This window comes from Ictalurus punctatus, chromosome 1 (assembly GCF_001660625.3).
Source record: "Ictalurus punctatus breed USDA103 chromosome 1, Coco_2.0, whole genome shotgun sequence".
In the NCBI taxonomy this organism is placed as follows: domain Eukaryota; kingdom Metazoa; phylum Chordata; class Actinopteri; order Siluriformes; family Ictaluridae; genus Ictalurus; species Ictalurus punctatus.
The window spans coordinates 17,783,091-17,801,567 of record NC_030416.2 but is presented as its reverse complement, the minus strand read 5'-3'; the positions used below and the strand labels follow the sequence as shown (position 1 = coordinate 17,801,567).

Genomic DNA, 18,477 nt, shown 5'->3' with positions numbered 1-18,477 from the left:
TGTCCAACACTTGAGAAGGGGACATCCCTCTCACTTAATGCGGAGATAAAGTCCATCTCTACAACGAGCAGTTATTACCTTTATGATGGCGAAGATGTCATCGTGCATGTAACACCAGTCCCATTCACAAAGCGTGAGATTTTCTCAGGATAATATTACGTCATGAGAAAAAAGCTTTTGGTTATGTGAAGATCACGAGAAAATTAAGTCAAGATCATGAGAAAACGAGAAAGAAAAAAATCAATAATGCATGGCCGTTTAGGCCTCTGTATATGAGTGCGCTGCTGTACTGCATGTATGTTTAATTAATGTGCACAGGCTTGTGTATATCTGCATGTTGTGGGATGAAGAGACTTGCACCAGTGAAATACCAAGCTTAACTGAACAGGCTGTTAAGACGTCTGAGAGCCAAGAGATCTTAGAGATACACAGTGACAGTGTGGAGGAGCTGCTTAGTCACCCTGGCACCCATCATTTTACTGCCGGGCCTTTAGGGAACTCAAGAACTCAAGATGGTATCATTTGGAGGGGAGATTATATAAATCGTTCGCACATGCCTTTCATTGTGCTAGTGATGTTCACCAGTTTTCATAAGAGACAGAATCTGTGAAATTTTCCAAAGCCTATGTCTATTCTAATGACTTGCCAATCTCCGAAGTCTTCTATTAATATTTGCTTGACAGTAATTAGTTTATCAGAGGCCAGGTTGTGTCAGAAGTGATCAGAGAGTAGGACTGCTTTTCTTTCAGTGGCATCTCAGTAACAGTTATATAAATTTATATAAAAATAAGGATCTAATTAAGCCATCATGACTCACACTACAAAAATCAGATGGATATACAGTAAATTCCGATCATTTAATGTCATAGCGAAAAACATTGCTACTGTTATCACTAAAATACACTGTTGCTGAAGTGTTCTACAAGATTTCCGTGATCTTTTTACTTCCAATGTGTAGCCAGTAGAGATCGACGATAGTGGATTTTATCGATACCGATTACTAAGTTGCGCAGTACCTGCCGATAACCGATTACTCAACCGATGGTTTTTAAAATTGTTACTGAATGAAAACACAACACTCAAAGTAAAATATTACTGAACTTTATTACAAAAATAAGCAGTACTGCCTGTGCCATGAAAATTTACTGTACTTTTTAAAATGAAATAAATATTAATATATATTAGCTATTAATAAATGCTAAAGTTAATTAAAATATGAAAATCCAAACTGAACCAAAAAGTAGCACTCCGGATAACAAATAAAAATAGACACATCCAAATTGAATCAAAAAACACTTCAAATAACACAACAAAATTTGTCAGTGGTAGTTTGTATTTCGCCTCTAGAGGCCGCTCTCGTACTGTATAATTACAGCGGACTCTTCTCAGTCACTCCCGCAACAGACGCAAATGGGGGATCGTTGTAGATTTTTGCTTTTTGATCCAGCAATTGGATATTGGTGCCGATTAATTGGAAAAACCGATCGACCTCTAGTAGCCAGAATTACTGTACAGCTGTAATTGTACCAGAAGGGTTAGCTGTATGGTTTAGCTGTAGCATTTACAGGAGTCACATAAAGTAGAGTTCAGACCAAACTTAATTGAATGGACACTTCACTGAAGGGGAAAGGACACAGGACATGAAAGACATGCATTTGCTTCTGGCGGTGGTTACTTTTGCTTCGCCCCAACTTTATCTAAGTGAATTGTAACCTGTGAATGAATGAGCCTTGGTCTTGTGAGCCAAGTAGCTGGCCACACTGGACTTTCACCTTGCTTTTTTTTCTGTTGTTTAGCACAAATCTGGGAGAAAAGAAAACTAATTAACTCCTGCATTCTCTGCAAAACCAACACACTCTTGAAGTGTGCAAATCAACCCGCATCACATGATCAGTAATTCTTTATGCTACAAGAAGTCTGATTGAATCTTGGGGGGGCTAAATTACAATGGGTAACTGTGAAGAGTGGAATGTGCTTTAGAATAAGTGTGTATTTTTGTCAGGCTGTTCGTTGTGCTGTGCATTGCCATTTAATTGATACTTTTTATACAAACATCATAATTTTCCAAACATCAATTCAACCAATATGTGTTTTATCACGGATGCACGAAGCCATCCTGTCTACCCGCATACACTAGGGTTTTTGTGGCCGGTTTCTCTCTTTGTCTAATATCCTACTGTCGGCACCTCTGCTATACTATAATTCCTCTGCAACCGCTACACATATATTCATTATGTGCTCATTTACAAATTAAGAGATGCTGTTGTAATAATTGTAGATCTGTTTTAGTGCAGTGCTGCATATGCTACATTGATTTGTAGCATATGAGTAAAGGAATCTGCATGGGTGATGTATAAATATGGCTGAGCGAGCCACTAACCATAAACGTGACCCTCTTTGCTTTGTGATTTATGGAATCAATTATCACCACCATTTGCACACAAGTCATATAATGTACTGTTGCCTTTAGCCCAGCATCAGGCATCTTTCAAAGCTCAGAGTGGAAATGTAGTGAGAAATTAAGCCAGGAGAGAGAGGGAGGGTACTGAAGTGAACTAATGCAGAGCGTCCTGCAATATTCATGAATTCTGGTTAGGACTGCAGGGCAGCGGTCTGTTAGGAAAATGAATGGAGAAATGTTAAAACATCTCGTACAGAACACTGACACAGCCAAGCTCTGCTATATTAAGCTGTTCCTAATGTAATTTTGAGACTGTGCGCTCAAAAACGCGGACACTAAACAGTTCACATTGTGCTGATTGAATTGTGGTTCGAGTCCCAACATTCCCAATTAAGAGAAAAGCTCACTTGAAAATAGTTTAGAAAGAGGTTGTCTTATGGATTATCAGAGCTATTGTGTGCTTGGTGCATGCCTATATGTGAGGGTTTGACATGGCAGCTCAAAATGACCCTCATTTCGGTCTTATTTTTGGAGTGACATCACCAGAAATTCTCTTTCTCTGATTTGTATGATGTGCATTTTCTCTGTCTCTTTTTAGATCTGGTCAGAGGTACAGCCTTTGCTTTGCAATAGATCACTTAAGAGAATGTTCACTTAACCTTCTGTGGAAGGTTGTGCCTTTGGCTTCCCTCCCTACTTCCAGCTGTAAATTATATGCTGCCGCTTCCTCCCCAAAATATAGGTATTTTAGAAAGAACGACAAGTGACACATGGCTGGTTTACGCTGTTTCAGGTTGTGTGTGTGGTCCATAATTTCAAAGGAAGCCAGATGTTAAGCGAAGACCCCCGGCAGGAGGACACGATGGGCTCGCCCAGGGTGGAGAGTCCCCTGGAAAAATACATCGCCTCCCAGGTACAACACAGCTGCATTTACTTACACTAATATTTGCTCCATCAAGTGCTCTCATTTATGCTGGCATGAAAGTTTGACCCAAAAACTAGTCACACTCTGAACATTGAATATTAAACATCGAAAATCAAGATGTTTAAAATAATCTCTCAATGGCCGTCTCGTCTGCTGGGCGTCTCTGTGTGTATGTGTTTGTGTGTGTTGCACATACGGCCGTCCTTCAGATGGCTGAGCTAAGAGCGGAAGAGGAGGCGTTGACACCCCGCTCTCTGAAAGAGCGCCTACTGAGTTTCTTTGACTGGATCGCAGGCAAAAGAAGCCGCTTCAACCACCTGCAGAGCACAAGGCAATAATAAACGTAGGAGCACCTGTGTGAGCGGCGTGTGCCAAGCCTCTGGAATACACCTCAATGATATTAAATCCCTGTTAAAACCGGATCACATGCCTTTAGCATGAATAACCCAAATGACCTGTTTATAATCAGGCTGTATCCAGAGTGATTGGCTCTGCTAGCTGATTCATCCTGTCCTATCTAGGTTGTTTTTCACTGTCCTCCTTTCATTTGAAGCAGACACACTGGCATTAATTGTCTGCCTTGAACTTGGATTATAACATCGCTGTTCTTTTAAATGAGTGTGCCTACAAACCTGAATCAATTGGTCTAATCTTTTTGAGAGTACCATTTGATTCAAAGGTCTGGTCAGCTAATAGAGGTTGATTGTCCACAAGACATATTTAAACGTTTTATTGTGCAGTGTGTCTTGAGCACAAGAATGGTTCGTCTCTTAATGGGCAAATCTGGTAATGAATCTTTGTTTCCACAGTAACTTTATTAGAACCTTTTATTCACCCTGCCAAGGCCAAGGAGAAGTTGATATAATACATTTCAAAATATCCAATTGTCCCAGACTGCTTAGTCTGAATTTAACTCCCCAGGCTCAGCTGTCCTCCACGGCTGATCTGAATACTGATTTAGCCCAAGTATTCAACTATCAATTAAACCACATGCTGCAGTCTTACCACTGAGCTTCCAGCTACAGGCTAATTACACCATAAACATGGACCTTTTAAACAAAATGTACAATAGTTACAGGAGGAACATGTGGAAGGAAACAAATCCATTGTTTTAATCCCAGATTGCTGTGTTGATTTTGTGTGTGTGTGTTTGGTTTGCAGATTTTGTTGTTGTTGTTGTTGTTGTTGAAGTGCATGGGGTGAACTGTGTAGAAAGAGAATGATACTTTGACCAATAAAAAATACTAATGACCTATTTATTTGTTCTTTCAAGGTTCAAGAGATGCTTATCAGTGATATTTGTCTTTGGTGATAAAGCTCACATAGATGAATAGCATATGAGGAAGGACATTGGAGGACAGCGACGTACCCTATTCTGCTTGACTGTTACCGAAAACATCCCTTAGCTCAGGCTGCTGTCACAACCTATAGTAGAGATGAAACGAGTTCTCGTGAAGGAAAGTTAGCGAATGGGATTTGGAAGTGTAAACCGGTTTTGAGGAGTGTTCATCCCACTTCTTGTCCATCATATCAGCATAATTGACAGCATAATTGACATAATTGAGTCATTACTGATGTCTGCTCTTGCAAGGTGCAGACAACTGACACAGATGAAAGTTAAAAAATTCTTAAAGGCTCTTGCTTGAACTTTTGGCAGTGTGTAGGTGTGATGAGTGGATCAGTCGATTTTGCAGTTTTAGTTGATCTCTGTTCTCGAGGTTTTTAGTACAAGACACATTTCAAACTGGAGACAGGTCTGGCATTTCCCAACCATTACATTACTGTACATTTCCAAGGACAGCAGTGGAAAAGACAATAATGAGTGCACACATTAACCATAAAATCTAAAAACAAACAGGAAAAGATCATATTTATTTCATAGTTGTAATAAACCATTCTGGTTTGATTTTATTTCCTGTAACAGTACTTCATTGTCAGTGAAGTTCATCTTCTTCGACCTTTTGATAAAATCATCTGCAACAAGCGGTCTCACAAGCAGGCTAGTCATTAACTTTTTAAAGGGAAGTTTTTGGGGGTTTTTTTACCATACATGGAGATTTGGAGAAATTTACATTTCTTTATGCAAATGATTGTGGCTTCGCACGAGCAGAACAGTTTAGAAATTGGAGGAGTTAGTCAATTGCATACAGCTGTGCACATACGCCTCATAAATGCCGATTTTCTTGCGTGTATTGGTGGTTGTTACGCACAAGTTTAAAACTTTTAGACCCCTGGTCTAATTCTGAACAGTTCATGTAAGTGCAGGAAAAGAAAAAGCAATGCTTCCTGATTGGGATAAAAATTTGTACAGCCTGATGAATGACAGCTCTCCTTTACCATGTACAAATTGTGTTCCTCTGATATGGACTCCTTTGCTTTCAGATTTGGCCTTCAGACAGGGGTTATATTGCAGCTGAACAACATTATTAAGGTAGCACAAGGCCACTAGTGGCTGCGCTGCATGGCTACATCCCAGGCTTTATGTTGTGCTTCTCCTTAACACCTCATCAGATTCCAAGTGGCACAAACCTAGAATGGCTGCTCAAAACTAATCCAACTCCCCTCTTTTTACCAGCAAACCAGCTCCACACAGGTGCCTGAAGATTACAGACTAATCACATCCCAGACTGCAGGAAGTTTTTATTCTAACACATTACAATGTCCTGACAGTCTGCCATGTTGTAGCCTGTATATGCATGACGGATAAATGTAGCTATTTTTGGACCAAGACACTGTGAGGAAATGCTCACATTCGTTCATTCTAGATGGAAGTAGATGCTGAATGTATTCTAAAGTGCTATCATCTCATCTGTCTCTCACAGAATCACATCGCCTTCGATGAAGTCACATGACCTTGAGTCAGCAGTGTGGCAGACGCATTGGACATCCACACTCTTTACCGTGCAGTCGTCATAGTCATGGTGCAACACTACCCGCGTCAGTCATATCCTCTATGGTGGTGTTTTGGACCCTGCCCCTCCCCAGCCCGCGCCCCCAGCCCCCCCCACCCCAAATATATCTGTGTACTGCTGTTTGCACAATGACCACACCCATTCCCCCTCTGGTCTGTGTTTTTTGATCGTGAGCTATGACAACTGGAACTCAAATCAACCCAGGATTCACTGTGTGTAGCTGGAGAAACTGCGTCTGTGTAAGACAAACAGAATTTCAAATTTAAGAAGATATGAACTTACTGCTATTGATGTGTTTGATTTCTTCTTATTTTTCACACTGTATCATATGTATAATACATCGTCGTATAATTTTTGTCAATACAAATGTGACATAATATTGAATTCTTTCACTACGAAATCAAATCAGAGTTACCCATGCCCACACATAGGTCATGAAACATTTTAAGAATCTGTTTAAGAAGTGCACTTTAATTAATAAATTCAAGGAATCTCAAGACATGGCCTGGTATGAGCGTCCTGGCCTGCTGTGTCCTGACCTGCTGCGTATCCTCCTGTCCCTCATTCTGCTGTGTGAAGTATGGAACAGTTGTGTAGACAATCACCACTGCTCTTTTAGAGGCATTCCTGGAAAATTGACTAAATAGATGTTTTGCATAAATGTAGATATAGGTCAAGAGTTTCAGTTAATGTTCACATTAAATATCAGAATGGGGGAAAAAATGATCTCAGTGACTTTGAACATGGCATGGTTGATGCTGCCAGATGGGCTGGTTTGCATATTTCAGAAACTGCTGATTAATATTCACATCAGACATCAGAATGGGGTGGGGTCTGATCTGGGATGCTGATCTGGGGATTTTCATGCACAACATTTTCAGTCTCTAGAGTTGACACAGAATGGTGCAAAAAAAAAAAAAAAAAAAAAAAAAAAAGAGTCATCTGGTGAGTGACAGTTCTGTGGATGGAAACGCCTTGCTGATGAGAGAGGTTAGAGGAGAATGGACAGACTGGTTTAAGCTGATAGGAAGGCTACGGTAACTGAACCATATTGAACACAAAAGCATTTCAGAACACACCACACACCAAGCCTTGAGCTGGACAGTTGATTACGTGATCATAGTTCTCTTGTCACTCTGGTCATTCTCCTCTGTCCTCTCTCATCAACAAGGTGTTTCCACCCACAGAACTCCTGCTCACTGGATGACTTTTTTGTTTGTTTTTTTGTTTTTTTTTGTACCATTCTGTATAGACTATTATGCATAAAAATCAGAGGATCAGGATCCCAGATCACATTTTCCCCCATTCTACTGTCTGATCTGAACATTAACTAAAGCGCTTAACCTGTGTCTGCATTATTTTATGCACTGCTCCACTGCCACATGATTGGCAGACTGGATAGTTGCATGAATGAGCAGGTGTACAGTTGTCCCTATTAAAGCTGGCTGATGAGTGTCCATCACTTATAATAACAATACTTGAACCAGTCATTTAACTAAGACCATTATGCTGAAAGCTGATCCTGTTTCTCTCAGGCCTGTGTTATTTTTAAACTCTTATTGTTGTTTCTCATCTTCTATTCATTTCTAATTGCGTTAATTGGCATGTGATCGTTCTGTCTGGAGAGATGCCATAGATGAAAATCAAACATGAAAATCAAACCGAGATACCTCAGATACTACGAATTACATGAAAAAAATGTTTCAATCTTGATCAGTCTAATCTCAAAAACAGGGTGGTAGAAACAGATTTGTTTGCAGTAGAAGGTTTGAGCTGTGCGTCGGCCCCACTACAGTACCCTCTGGAAGATTAGCGGCCAGTCCGAGGTGCTACACGATGCTCTCTTTCTGCACTTAAAAATGCTTTGCCATTTGCAATCGCCCCTGCTTGCTCATGTGACCAGTTCATAGAAGAGCAATAACATTTAAAGCTTTCTCACTGGCATGGACCCATTTGGCTGTTTCCTCTGATATGGTCTATTTAATTTTTTATATCAGAATTCCAGCACTTTAAACCACATAAATATCACCTGCAGACTAAAAGAAGATCCTATAAAATATCCATTAAACTACTAGTTTCATAAGCACTTATAGTGATAATCAGGATCTATTCATATCTAATGAATGTGGACTAAAGTTATGCAGTGCTTGTGACAGTATTATAGTATAATTAATATATAAAACACGAAGAGTGAAAATGCACATACAGTATAGTTTGTCAGATTTTCTTACTGTTTATTTTCTCAAGTTTGTACAGTATGTGTTATGTGTCTTGTAAAATCACCAAAAAAAGAAGTATATATATATATATATATATATATATATATATATATATATATATATATATATATATATATATATATATATATATATAGTACCATGTGTGCTTCATCTTAAATTTAAAAGTAAAAAATATTCCCGAGAATTTGTGGTATAACTTGTTGAATTACTGTTCCAGTGGCTGGAATTAATTTCTCATTTTAAATACTGATTTTGTTTATTAACATTTCTATTTTGCATATCATGTTCACAACTGCTATTTTCTATTTCTTTAAGAGTTTGTACAGAAACTTTGGTTATAAAAGTGCGTTCTTACAACCTCCTGAACTTTTTTAATTACCAATTTCTATCGCCGTTCACCTGTGACATTCCCACTTGTGTCGCTGTTGGTTTTTTGTGTGGCATCTTATGAATTTTAATTAGTTCCAGCTCATGGCTTCATTAAATATTGCGTCTCATCAAATCATGACCTTTTACACTGTAGAGGAAATGTCTTTGAATAAAATATATTCTGACCTTGCTTGGCTGCTGTTTGCCAGAGTGATATGTTGTGAGTTTAGAAAATGATTACATTCTTCTCAAGGATGGATTCAAGCATTCAGACTAGGAAGTGTCTCGAAGGCGTCTCTGTCCTCTGACCTGTGGGAAATGTACTGGTTTGCTCTGCAGTACTTGTAGAATGTGGAATAAGGTGATATCATGTGAAATGGTGGAGGACGTGCCGTTCCCATGGCATCCTGATGGACACAGCATGTCCTGAGATGCAAACACAGAAATAAGTGCATCAGCAGCCTCACATTTATAGCCATCATTCAGTAACCTCTATTATTACATCTCTTGCCCTTCATCACAATGCTTCTGTTCCACATGCACTCATTTCTCTTATGTTGTTTTCAGACAGAACAGCGAGATCTCCTCCTACTCTATCACAGTAACCACGTACCTCTCCCGCTGCGGATATGAAGCTGTTGCCTGCCAGTCAAGTCTCTCTCACTAAACAAGGTTTGCCATGGTCCAAAATATAATGCAAGTTCGGAAGTGTATGTACCATGATGGACAGTGAAGAGCTCACGGCTCCTTTAGTTATTCTGTAGTTATGAAGGTGTGCAACAGCTGCTGGTATTGCTTGTGCTTTATAATTTAGGTTTCTTATACCGTATTAGTTCTTATTCACGTTGTACATGGTCAAATCTGATCCTAAAATAAGTGTATACAAAAGTTTCCTTATTTCTTAAATTGATCTTGGGTGTGTCTGTACGATCAAATTCATGTCTGGTTGGAATGCGTGTAAACTTGAGTGTAAAATTTTAGCCTCAAAATGATTGGATTGCAGTTGAAAAATCAATAATCGGTGTCATCAATAAATACAGCACTTATTTAGTAATTAGAGAGGTATAAATCATAAGGATAAAACTAGCAAATAACATTGAAAATCACTAAAGAACTTCATAGTAAAATGTCAGTAGTTTAGTGTTGAATGTGAATTTGCTAAAATTACGAAATTTAAAGAAGTACAGACATTGAACTTTATCAGCTCATTAGTCCTGCAGTTGAGTAACAGGTGCATTTATGTGCAAGGGGCATTATAATGCACTATTTAATGATGCTTATATCACAAGGATTTTTTTTGGAGGTTATTAATATGAACAGTAACACATGCCCAACAAGCTTTCATTATTTTTGTTAGTCATTTCAGTACTTAATTAATTTGTCAGCTTTTTTTTTAACATGAAATAAGGACTTGTTTTTTAGGAAGAAACCCTGGCTGATGTAAGTATATTTATAAATGAAGCGTTAATTCATCTATTAATTAATTAATACAACACACACACACACACACACAACAGCTGACCTGTTCAAGTTCTAAAATGAATAAAAACCAAGCTATTAATAGACTACCTACAGGTTGGAATCATATTCAAGTTTCTACCTAATTATTGTCTTTATTTGCAACAACCTCGGACAAAAGCACCTCCACCTCAGCTTCCCTGAAATGAATCAGGTGCAGATCTGTTTATACGTCATTGTGTGCGTTCAAATCTGTCCCTGTTTCTACGCAACTATATAATGAGGGCCATTGTCTTCTTGAAGTTATACACGTAAAGTATCTCAAAATCTCAAGATTGAGAAGCTTGTGAGTGGTGGGTGTATCCTGATTTGCACTTTGCAACAATGGCATTGTTTCCTACTGTGACACACACACGGTTGCCATTGGTTATAATTGTTAATTAACCACATCTTCAGAAGAGTCAAAAATAGAAATCATGGATAAGGAACGACACAGTGCTCATTCAAATGCTTTAGTCTATAAATAGTTCTAAAAAATTTTCTTCTGAACAAAAGGCAATATAAATTGAACTAACTGCATATTAAGATCTAGTTAATGCTTATTATATCACCTTGTTCATCTATTTTTAGACTTGTAAGCCCAGAGGTTTTCAGATCTTTTATTAAACATGGTGTTACTGATTTGCTGGCACTTTGTTAGCACCTCTAAATATTGTGATGCAGAACGTGATTGAGCATCGTGAAAAGCTTCTATTTTTGTAATGTATTTGGCCATATTGCCGACCCCTACTCCAAACCCAAAATTTGACAAAGACAATGGTTTGACACGTTTTTTCCCCTCACTAAGGTGGCATGTTTGTTTTGAACTGATGCTTGTACTGGAGGAAAAAAAAGCAAAACATCTGACTAATACACTGGCATGATTATAAAGGCGCTGTGCGATTCTTTGGTGTGATAATGGCAGAAAGTAGCTGCTTACCGACAACCAGCTCACACTGTTCCTGTGACCGCTGTCTTGTTGCTCCAGTTCCTTGCCACAGCCTTCTGCTTCTGCTTGCACTGCACTCCACAAACAGCTATACAGGGCTTGGTTACATGGGTCTATTAGTGTAGCTGGCCTTGTGCCATCTTCATTGAACAGGCCTTTGGATGCCGATGTCCAGCAGAAGCTTTTCTCAACATGTCGGCTATGTGCCTGCACTCCTTTATGACCTACAACTGGCTTCTGATTCACTGGCCTGCGTCTGCTAAAAGGCAGTGCATTTTGGGGTGACTGCATCTCCAGATGTGCCAGTCTGGCCAGGCTTTCCTGGTACCATTCCATTCTCTGGGCAGCTGGCCATTTGCAGAGATGCGGAAGTTCAGCAGGTTTTGCTTCACGGTTCACCGGAGCAAATGCTTTACATCGCCAGGGCACTGATTCCTCAGATGTCTGCTCACGAGTGGCAGGAGACCATCGTGCTAACGGCTGACTCTGTTTTAGCTCCAATATGCTTGGACTGGGGCTGTAAATGATATTTGTTTTGTGGGTCATTGAGTGAGTGGACATGGATTTTATTGGGAAACATTCCATGTCTGAAGCGCTTTGCCTCAAATCATTGGGCCTTGCTGGGAGAGCCACCGGAGATTTATTAGAAGGAGCATTATCTTGAGATGTGTCACATCTTGGGCATGGTTTTTCTGCCTCATCATTCCCCTCTGAACCAGAGAACCAGGGCTTAACAGTTAAATGAGGCGATAACACAATGTTACTTTCATCCAAATATCTGCATTTCTCTTGCTGTTTAGACTTCTGCCAGCCATGAAATGCATCATCATCTGCAATGAAAGAATGTGTTGATGTTAACTGAGCACAAAAGGAATGAAGGAATTGCTTGAATCTTTTGTGTAGCCTCAGTGGGCAGGACTACACCTGAATTGAATACCAAGCACAAATATTGACATTTAAGGCATTCAGTGATTAATTGTATGATGAGTGAGTAGGCAGTGATGCTTGTTGGCAACAATTAAAAGTTTTCGCAGTTTCCCTAAACTCTTCCTAATCATTCATGCTGTATCTAGTCTTAAAAACAAAAAGATTTGGGAAAATTTTTTAATAATTGTCTCACTGCCCTCTCTCTTTCTCTCTCTCTCTCCCATGTGGCCAGCTTGTTTGTGTGTGGTGTGAGTGTGTTCACACAACTACATTAGGGATGCTGAGAGTCCCCGGCCTTGTTAAGATGATGATTAATCACAGGCTCCCACTATAAATGTCAGAGCTAAAGCTGCCATGGACCAGCTCTGATCGATGACTTACTCTCTGGCTCTCTTCCGCAGCGTTAGCCCTGTGTGACACAGAGGGACAGGACACAACTCATTACTCCCAAATACCACTGAGCCACAGGTAGATGGAGCAAAATTCTGCTTTAAAATAATGCAGACTTGTGTAAGTATGCTGTATGTCTTGTCAGGCATGTGACTGACAAACATTCTCTTGCTTGCTGAAGAAGAAATAAATCCCAAGCTTGTTGCTTAAACATTTTGAAGGGGAACAAAAACAATTCTCCTGATTGCTGTGGAGACCTGTTGCTCAAAATTAATCCCTACTGTGTACTGATTTCAAGTCATGTTGGGAATTAGCTACACACCTCTGTGTCTCTCACAAGGATTCTTCTGGATACTGGCATACAATTAAGCATGGCAGCAGGTGAAGGAAGAGTGGAATTAGACAATCAATAAAAACTGGGCCAAACGATGCATCCACAAATGGAGAAGCCAGTTGTGGTACTTCTTACCTCTCATTTAATTGATACTGATAATATGCCAGATCTTAGACAAAAGTGTAAATGACAATTTGGAAGGAACAAGGCAAAAATCACTCTAGATATTTGATATTGAGCACATATGTTATGAAATGACTGACGAGACCCAGATTTAAAATTATGGCCTTGGCACAAAGGTCTACATTTGGTAGAACTCAACATTGCTCATCACTCTGAGAACACCATCCCCACTGTGAAGCATGGTGGTGGGAGCGTCAAGCTGAGAGTTACCCTTGGCCTCTTGGTTGCTTCTCTGGCTAATTCCCTCCTTATTCTTTTATGGACATTTAACGAATGGCCTCCTCTAGGCAGAGTCCTAGTTGTGTCATATTCTTTCCATATTTTAATAATGGATTTAATAATGATGTTCAAAGTTTGGAATTTTTAAAATTATTATTAACAAACCCTTATTTCTACTTTTCCAAAACCTTGTCCTAGACTTGTTTTGATAGCTTCTCGTCTCCATGATGCTATTTGTCTCTAACTAATTCTAGGGCCTTCCAGGAACAGCTATGCAGAGATCACGTGCCACTGTAATTACACATTTAATCCATTCAAAAAATTATGACCTTTGATGGCAACTGGTTGCACCAGAAATTATTTAGGGCTTTCACAGCAGCGGGGGTGAATAAATATGCAATCACTAACATTTTTACATTTGTAAATTACTCTCAAACTATATTGCTTTTCCTCACGTTATTTTGTGTAGCTTCATGATAGATAATGCCAGTTAGGTCCATTATACTTCCAAGTTGTAACACAAAATATGGAAAAGTTCAAGGGGGTGAATACCTATGTAAGGCACTGTATTTTCAGTGCGAGATTAAATGAACTAACTGCCAGAAATTCTGGTCCTGATTGTATGTCCTGTCCTACTGCTTGAGATAAATCATAATTAAGAAAAGAATGGAGGAAATGTCACTCAATATCTTTTTTGCAACTTGGAGCAGGAATTAGGGCCATTTATTTTCATTTTTAATTGAATTTAATTTGCTGGTGGGTTTTTTTTTTCCACTTTGGATGATGCTCATTATTTTGTGGTTGGTTTCTTTACCATTCGATCCGTTGTCTGCACCAGAGCTCTCCCAGCCGCTGTACAGCTCTCGCTTTTCATCTTTCCTGTTGACACAGCAGCAAATGCATAAAGAGTTCTGAGTGCATTCATTAGAGTTCCTCAAGCCTGTAAGGTAATATGTTAAGTAATGCTCTAAGACTTTCTTTGGATCATTTCTAAGATTCATTAGTTGCCTGTTACTCACTTTTAAAGTGAGTAAAATATGTTTTCATTAAGACATGTCAGTGTGTGCGTTTCGTTCATTATGAGGAAATACAAAAGATGTATTGTAGCATCTTTGAGGAAAAGGGATTAACCAACTTCATTGTATTCAGTGGAGATGTCAGTGTCTGATGGATACAGTTGTTTTGGTAACAGCCAAGAAAAGAAAGGTACTTAACCACACAATGGCATTATAGACCATGAACCGTGGTGGTAAGCTGTGAAATGAACCGAACATTGAGTTTTCTGTGAGCAAAATCAATGTCCATTTGTTGTACAGCTCATGAAACATTTCACTCTGCAGCCCCTTTCCACCGAGACCTGAAATGGCCGTAATCATTCCTGTGGAAAATGTCCCATTTCCACTAATCAGATTATTCCTCTACGTGCTTCCCGTTCACATGTAGCAGAATTACACAAAATTGCTTTATTTAAGACAACCACGGTAACAAGCCTGGCCTCAAGCATTTTGGACTTTTGTTTCTGTATATTACTGAAATTCTGTCATCATGGCTTACCACACTGGGGGTTGTTGAAGTCCTTTATTTCACTGAGAGAGAAAATGAAGGCAGACACAATCATTGAACTCATGGACAGCATTTCAGAGCATCTGAGAGCTCAGAGAGGAGAAAACAGAAATTCTGCTGCATGATGAGACCTGTACATTACCCCTTATTTTCTCCAGTCAGAGCTCAGCCTCTGGTCTGCCTGAGCCTTGTTCGTCTTACTCCTGCGTATAAGCTGAGCTAAGAGCCAACATGTCTTTACAGTCCAGTGAAGGAATTGAATATGCAGCATCGTATACAAAAACTAAATCAATGGTGTGATTTCAAATCTAAAAAAATGATCAATTGTGTTTGCAGCTTGAGATGTAAAAATATGTTCAAAACAATTTAATGGATGGACGTGTGGATGATGAGGATGAGGACGGTACCACTTAAAAACCATGAAGATGGTTTTGGACCTCAATTCATATGAACAGTTACAGTATGCTACGATGGCTAGGACTACAATTGCTATTATAGCCTCGGCATTGCAATTACCACAAACAGTTTTGCACTCCATCAGTCTCCATCAGTGAACGGTGCAGAAGTTCAACAAAACAGACTTCATGTAAAAAGTGTAATGAATTTTCCTGGTTACACAACTGCACTATTTGACCATGTAGTATTAGCACATTTATAGAAGGGAATTATTTACAATCGCACTCTGCGGTGTCACCCAGATGAGGATAGGTTCCCTTTTGAGTGTGGTTCTGCTCAAGGTTTCTTCCTCATATCGTCTCAGAGTTTTTCCTTGCCATCGTCGCCTCTGGCTTGCTCATTAGCGACAAAATCATACATTTAAAATCTATATTCTGAATTGATATATTTCTGTAAAGCTGCTTTAGGATAATGTCCATTGTTAAAAGTGCTATACACATAAAACTGAATTGGATGTGAAACTGAATTTAATACAGTAGCGCAATTGGATTTTACATGTATTGTGTAAAAGCATACTGATAATCAAACATATAACAAGCAACATACCTTTTTTTCCTTGATTTATTTTCAGCAGAAACCATATTTCATTTTCGTCCCATGCCGAGGCTTTCTAATACTTGGGAGGACTTGACATGCGTATGCACGGAGTTCCATTCACACAGCATACTGAGACATACAACAGCAAGCAGGTACCTGGTAACAGTTCAATAGATGCAAGGTGAGGAGAACAGCAGGAAGTCTGGGAAACAGGTTCTGCTTGTAAACAGAAACGACAAAGGTGTGTTTTTTTTTTTTTGTACTGTAGTCTAAAGCAGTCTGAGTACTCAAAGCTTTTATATAAGTTTATAAGCCCATACACTGGATTTAAACTACGGCCGCAATGTCTCTTTTAATCTTTTAGTAAAGTTGTGTGTAAATATTTTTTCCAAAGCAAAAAAAAAACAAAACTGTGCCATATTTATAAAAAAAAAAAAAAAAAAAAAAAGGCTGATTTTCTTACATATGCTTCACTAAATTTGTGTGCATTTGGAAAAAGAAAAAAAAAAAAAGTGATTTAAACTTTTTAGTGTAGTCCATATATAAAATTACAGTAACTGCACTGCAGCCTATCAATGGAGGTTCAAATCAGTGAGTCTCCTTATATGGAAATTTACACAAACTTAAGAACTCTCCCAAGATGTTTTTTCCCTGAACTATCCAGATTTTAATGGATACCACATTTCTTGTGTAAATGTTCGTACAAACAACATACAAACACATTTGATTGTATCTATCTTGATAAATGAGACCCAGTATTCGCATCAATCACATTTGTGGCACAGCTTGTTATAAACTTTCAAGAACAATTCAGAAACAAATCCTAGTCAAGTTTACAACATCATAATTAAATCGTGTTAAGGGTTTGGATCTTGAGGGTAACCGCTTCTACCTGAAATGTGCATTTCAGTTCAAACCTCTGCAGCAGTAAGCTCCAGTTCTTCAGCCTAGAAGCAGCGGGTGTTAATGACAGCATGCAAATGAACTCTCCAGTGTTGTTTTTTTCCTTCCCTGTGACTTTTTCACATTATGAGTCAGCAAATGCTAGAGTCACTATGTATACATGCAGATTTACAAATACTGTATTTAACCAAAATAGGATTGAATGCGGAAGGCATCAATCCTCCTCTTATTCATGTAATGCATTTTCTGGTGAACTTTTATTGAACGGATATTAAGCACAGGAAAGTGTTTCGCAGAACTGTAATTATCTCCCCAACACTAGAATTATAGAGTGCAAACAGGTCAGCATAAGTGTAATTATATGTCATTAAGTCCAATATGTTGGTTCAGTCATTTTTAGTGGGGAAAAAGGTCCTTTTCTGAACTTTCACTCTCAATAGTGTGAGGAAGAATTATTCAAAAGTAACGTTTTAAAAGTCTACTTGTGTAGGAACATAAAGTTTCAAAACTACCATCTAGATCAACGCAATTAGTCATTTTTTTGAAGGGTTTTCTACTAGATAAACATTTATCTTGATCTACAAATTCAAACTGCATAGACAGCCCCAGAGCTAGCACTTACTCCATTGAAGCTCATGGCTATATAATTATCATATAAAGGTTGGAATCCATGTATTATAACTTTTTTGCTCTCAGCACAAACAATAAATGATGTTTCATGCATTGTTTTCCATTAAAACATTCTTTAGAAGCCTGTTAGTATTACCCTATGCCATCCTTATCTGATTTTCTTCTGTATTACCCCTTCTGATATTTCATCTCATACTGTGACTGTAAAATCTGGTTTCATAATGATGAATCTATTTCCCAGTCTGAGCCAAAGTCTCCCAGCAAATCAAAACGTAATAACATGCGACGTCTGATGCTAGATATAGCATATGAATGTAAATTTGTCTGCCTTGATTACCATTCAGTCGGTAGTGGAGTCTCAGAAGACATGCACTGGTTTTGACACAATTTTATGGACAGTGAAGAGGAGTAAAGTGATTTTGTCCAGATATTGCAGGCTCTATGGAACACTGGCTCTCAACACAGTCCTCAGAGACAGTGCACATTTTTACTCAATTCCACCTCATACAGCACAGGCTTTGGAGAAAAAAATGTGCAGTGTCTGGTTTGGGAACCATGGCTGTAGAAGACATTCACTTATTAAAGTGCGTGAATTGTAGTGACAGGACATTTTTGTCAAGTGACAAAGATATTCATTGAATTCATTGAAGAAAAAAGAAAAAAAAAAAAAAAAAAAAAAAAAAAAAACAGGTTTCTAGGAAGTATACAATGGCAGCTTATTAATGTTCCATTAATATTCCATGTACCATTAATGTTCCAGTCAGAAAGAACAGTGCCTGGTGCCATGTAAATTAAATGAGTGTTCAGACAGCACGTGGCATAATCCTGCCTGTTTTTCAAACCATAAAGAGAGGCACAGCCTCTCTAATACATGTGCACAAATTAAATTGCTGATCAAGGCAATAATTTTAGGGCACAGTGTTATTTGAAGAGAGCAGTTAAATGTTTAATGTGATTAGGCCAAGCGGGTGACCTACTTTAGGATCACTGAGCTCTCACGCCTGTGTTCATTCAGAATTGGAGGAAAAATCAGATGATAAAG

General features: G+C 38.7%; 2 protein-coding genes across 5 annotated transcripts in view; one reads left to right on the top strand and one right to left on the bottom strand.

Annotated features, from left to right (window-relative positions):
* plppr5b (phospholipid phosphatase related 5b) overlaps positions 1 to 16,022 on the top strand; it is a 73,907-nt gene extending 57,885 nt beyond the window's left edge. The window contains exons 7-9 of one of the 3 annotated variants that reach the window (XM_047156714.2): positions 3,195 to 3,314; positions 9,415 to 9,519; positions 15,940 to 16,022. In XM_047156714.2, the coding sequence (XP_047012670.1) occupies positions 3,195 to 3,314; positions 9,415 to 9,480 (186 nt within the window). In that variant the 3' untranslated portion in view covers positions 9,481 to 9,519; positions 15,940 to 16,022. Of the gene's footprint in view, positions 1 to 3,194; positions 3,315 to 3,535; positions 5,245 to 6,148; positions 6,736 to 9,414; positions 9,520 to 15,939 lie in introns of those variants that run through there. The other 2 variants (XM_017473751.3, XM_047156719.2) reach the window with 2 other exon arrangements.
* On the bottom strand, positions 8,618 to 18,349 carry LOC108268660 (uncharacterized). Of its 2 annotated transcripts, XM_017473738.3 has the most exons (4): positions 15,912 to 18,349; positions 14,161 to 14,225; positions 11,285 to 12,123; positions 8,618 to 9,273 (listed from the first exon to the last, which is right to left on the bottom strand). In XM_017473738.3, exons 1-4 carry the CDS (start codon positions 15,944 to 15,946, stop codon positions 9,121 to 9,123), a joined length of 1,092 nt encoding a protein of 363 aa, XP_017329227.1. In that variant the 5' UTR covers positions 15,947 to 18,349; the 3' UTR covers positions 8,618 to 9,120. The 2 variants fall into 2 exon arrangements, with proteins under 2 accessions (XP_017329227.1, XP_017329221.1); XM_017473732.3 differs by having other exon boundaries at positions 14,161 to 18,349.
* Positions 18,350 to 18,477: the final 128 nt, after the last annotated feature.

What these genes read in the sequence shown, in the direction of transcription:
- LOC108268660 (XM_017473732.3), bottom strand. Translation starts at nt 14,347, where the DNA reads ATGAATCTTAGAAATGATCCAAAGAAAGTCTTAGAGCATTACTTAACA. An exon ending in TGCAGACAACGGATCGAATG is followed by an intron (nt 12,124 to 14,160) that starts GTAAAGAAACCA and finishes CTTTCATTGCAG; the next exon opens with ATGATGATGCATTTCATGGC. An exon ending in ACAGTGTGAGCTGGTTGTCG is followed by an intron (nt 9,274 to 11,284) that starts GTAAGCAGCTAC and finishes TTTGCATCTCAG; the next exon opens with GACATGCTGTGTCCATCAGG.